Source organism: Trichechus manatus, unplaced genomic scaffold (assembly GCF_000243295.1).
Source record: "Trichechus manatus latirostris isolate Lorelei unplaced genomic scaffold, TriManLat1.0 scaffold00059, whole genome shotgun sequence".
In the NCBI taxonomy this organism is placed as follows: domain Eukaryota; kingdom Metazoa; phylum Chordata; class Mammalia; order Sirenia; family Trichechidae; genus Trichechus; species Trichechus manatus.
This window is the reverse complement of record NW_004443995.1, coordinates 354,590-357,152: the sequence shown is the minus strand read 5'-3', so window position 1 is coordinate 357,152 and position 2,563 is coordinate 354,590. Positions and strand designations below refer to the sequence as shown.

At 42.1% G+C, this 2,563-nt stretch overlaps 1 protein-coding gene across 1 annotated transcript; it reads left to right on the top strand.

The window, feature by feature from the left end:
- Nucleotides 1–580: 580 nt before the first annotated feature.
- On the top strand, nt 581–2,133 carry NPY2R (neuropeptide Y receptor Y2). Its single transcript, XM_004378801.2, has one exon. It carries the CDS (start codon nt 855–857, stop codon nt 2,103–2,105), a length of 1,251 nt encoding a protein of 416 aa, XP_004378858.1. The 5' UTR covers nt 581–854; the 3' UTR covers nt 2,106–2,133.
- The last annotated feature ends 430 nt before the right edge of the window (nt 2,134–2,563 follow it).

The window sequence follows — 2,563 nt, the reverse complement described above, 5'->3', positions numbered from 1 at the left end:
TTGTGGTGGATATGATGAGGAGAGGAAGAGATGTTTAAGAGGACCAATCTGAATGTCTTCTCAAATGCAGGCGCTAGAAATCTAGACTTGTTAACTGTTTTTAACTTTGGGTGGCTTAATAAATGAGAATAGCATTGACTGAGGTAGGGACCACAAGGAAAAAAGGAAGAGGAGAGTTAAAACGTTTATATTTAGGGCTTAGAGGGAAATGTTCAGATTTGTAGATATTTTTCATGCACTGCCTGTCTAAGACGCTGTTGCATATATGTAGGAAGTTTATTTCAGATCATTCAAAAAGCCACTAGCCTGAGTATTTTTCAGAGTAAGGTAAACCTGAACAAAAAAGTTATTGTTAACATTAACCCCTACAATAGAAAAAAAAAAATGGCTATGAAACAGAGTCTTCTCAGTTTATCTTAAATATTATATACTCCTCAAAGTCCAGGCACCAGGCAAAGGTTTTAATATTTGTCACTTTCCTGTGCAATTTGTTGCAAGGTTTATAAATTGAAAAGCCTATATATTGAAGGAAATGCTCCTTTCTTTAGCTACCTTAAAATAGTTTAATGAACTTATAGCAGTAATAAAATCAATTGATGAACTTTATAATATCCATCCCTCTTAAAATAATTTTAAACAATTTGGTGGCATTCACTTTGGCATTCTGTCTGTACTATAGATATTTCATCTTTCCTGTCGTAGTATATATTTCATGGATTTGATTTACTTGATCCATATTTGTAAATAGATTTACTGAAGGGCCTGCTTTATTAAAATGTTCTACTATGTGCAATTTTAGGGATAAGAGGACAAGTATTTTGAGCCTCAACCAAAATTAAACTAGCTTGTTTGTGATGCTTCTTTGCCTCACTCTTGTGTCATCTTTATTCCATCTTTGTTCATTATTCTGTTGTAGGTCCCGTGCTAGTTGCAGTCCCAGTGGAACTGTGCTGACTATGGGCCCAGTAGGTGGAGAGGCTGATGAGAACCAGACAGTGGAGGAAGTGAAGGTGGAGCAATATGGGCCAGGGCAAACCACTCCTAGAGATGAGCTGGCCCCAGACCCTGAGCCAGAGCTTATTGACAGCACCAAGCTGATTGAGGTACAGATTGTCCTCATATTGGCCTATTGCTCTATCATCTTGCTTGGGGTGGTTGGCAACTCCTTGGTGATCCATGTAGTGATCAAATTCAAGAACATGCGCACAGTCACCAACTTTTTCATTGCCAATCTGGCTGTAGCTGACCTTCTCGTGAACACCCTGTGCCTGCCCTTCACTCTCACATACACCTTAATGGGGGAGTGGAAAATGGGTCCTGTCCTCTGCCACCTGGTGCCCTATGCCCAGGGCCTGGCAGTACAGGTATCCACAATCACCTTGACAGTGATCGCCCTGGATCGGCATCGATGCATTGTCTACCATCTGGAGAGCAAGATCTCCAAGCACATCAGTTTCCTGATCATTGGCTTGGCCTGGGGCATCAGTGCCCTACTGGCAAGTCCCCTGGCCATCTTCCGGGAGTATTCACTGATTGAGATTATTCCAGACTTTGAGATTGTGGCCTGTACTGAAACGTGGCCTGGTGAGGAGAAGAGCATTTATGGCACTGTCTACAGCCTTTCTTCCTTTTTAATCTTGTATGTGTTGCCTCTGGGCATCATATCTTTTTCCTACATTCGCATCTGGAGTAAACTTAAGAACCACGTCAGTCCTGGAGCTGCAAATGCCCACTATCATCAGCGAAGACAGAAAACCACCAAAATGCTGGTGTGTGTGGTGGTGGTGTTTGCAGTCAGCTGGTTGCCCCTCCATGCCTTCCAACTTGCTGTTGACATTGACAACCAGGTTTTGGACCTGAAGGAATACAAACTCATCTTCACAGTGTTCCACATCATCGCCATGTGCTCCACCTTTGCCAACCCCCTGCTCTATGGCTGGATGAACAGCAACTACAGAAACGCTTTCCTCTCAGCCTTCCACTGTGAGCAGAGGTTGGACTCCATTCACTCTGAGGTGTCTGTGACATTCAAGGCTAAAAAGAACCTGGAAGTCAAAAATAATAATGGCACCAATGACTCTTTCACAGAGGCTACCAACGTCTAAGGAAGCAGGTGTGTGAAAATATATGAATGAATTCCGACCAGAGCTAGAATTCTGACTGATGAAGGCTGCCAGGGGATGAAGGCCTCCTGATTTCCCATTTTAAGGAAGAAAACGAGCATCTGTGGTGTAATTGCTGGAAAACTGGTTGATGGAGCCTAGGTAAAAATAATCCTATTCAAAGATAGGGCAACAAAATAACTTTGCTTACAGTTGCTTGGATGGTAAATTGGATTATGAGTAAAAGCAGAGAGAAACACTTTTGAGTATTTTTCAGAGTGAAGTAAACCTGAACAAAGAAGTTGGCAATGTCAGCATTGAAAAAGGTGGTGGGGTAAATAAATTGACTTATTGACTTTCAAATCACATTAGGACCTGGATTGGGGGATGCTGTGTTTCCCCTTGTTCTGATGAAAGGACTTCCAAACACAAATTTCTTTATGGAGTCACATGCTCTTCTT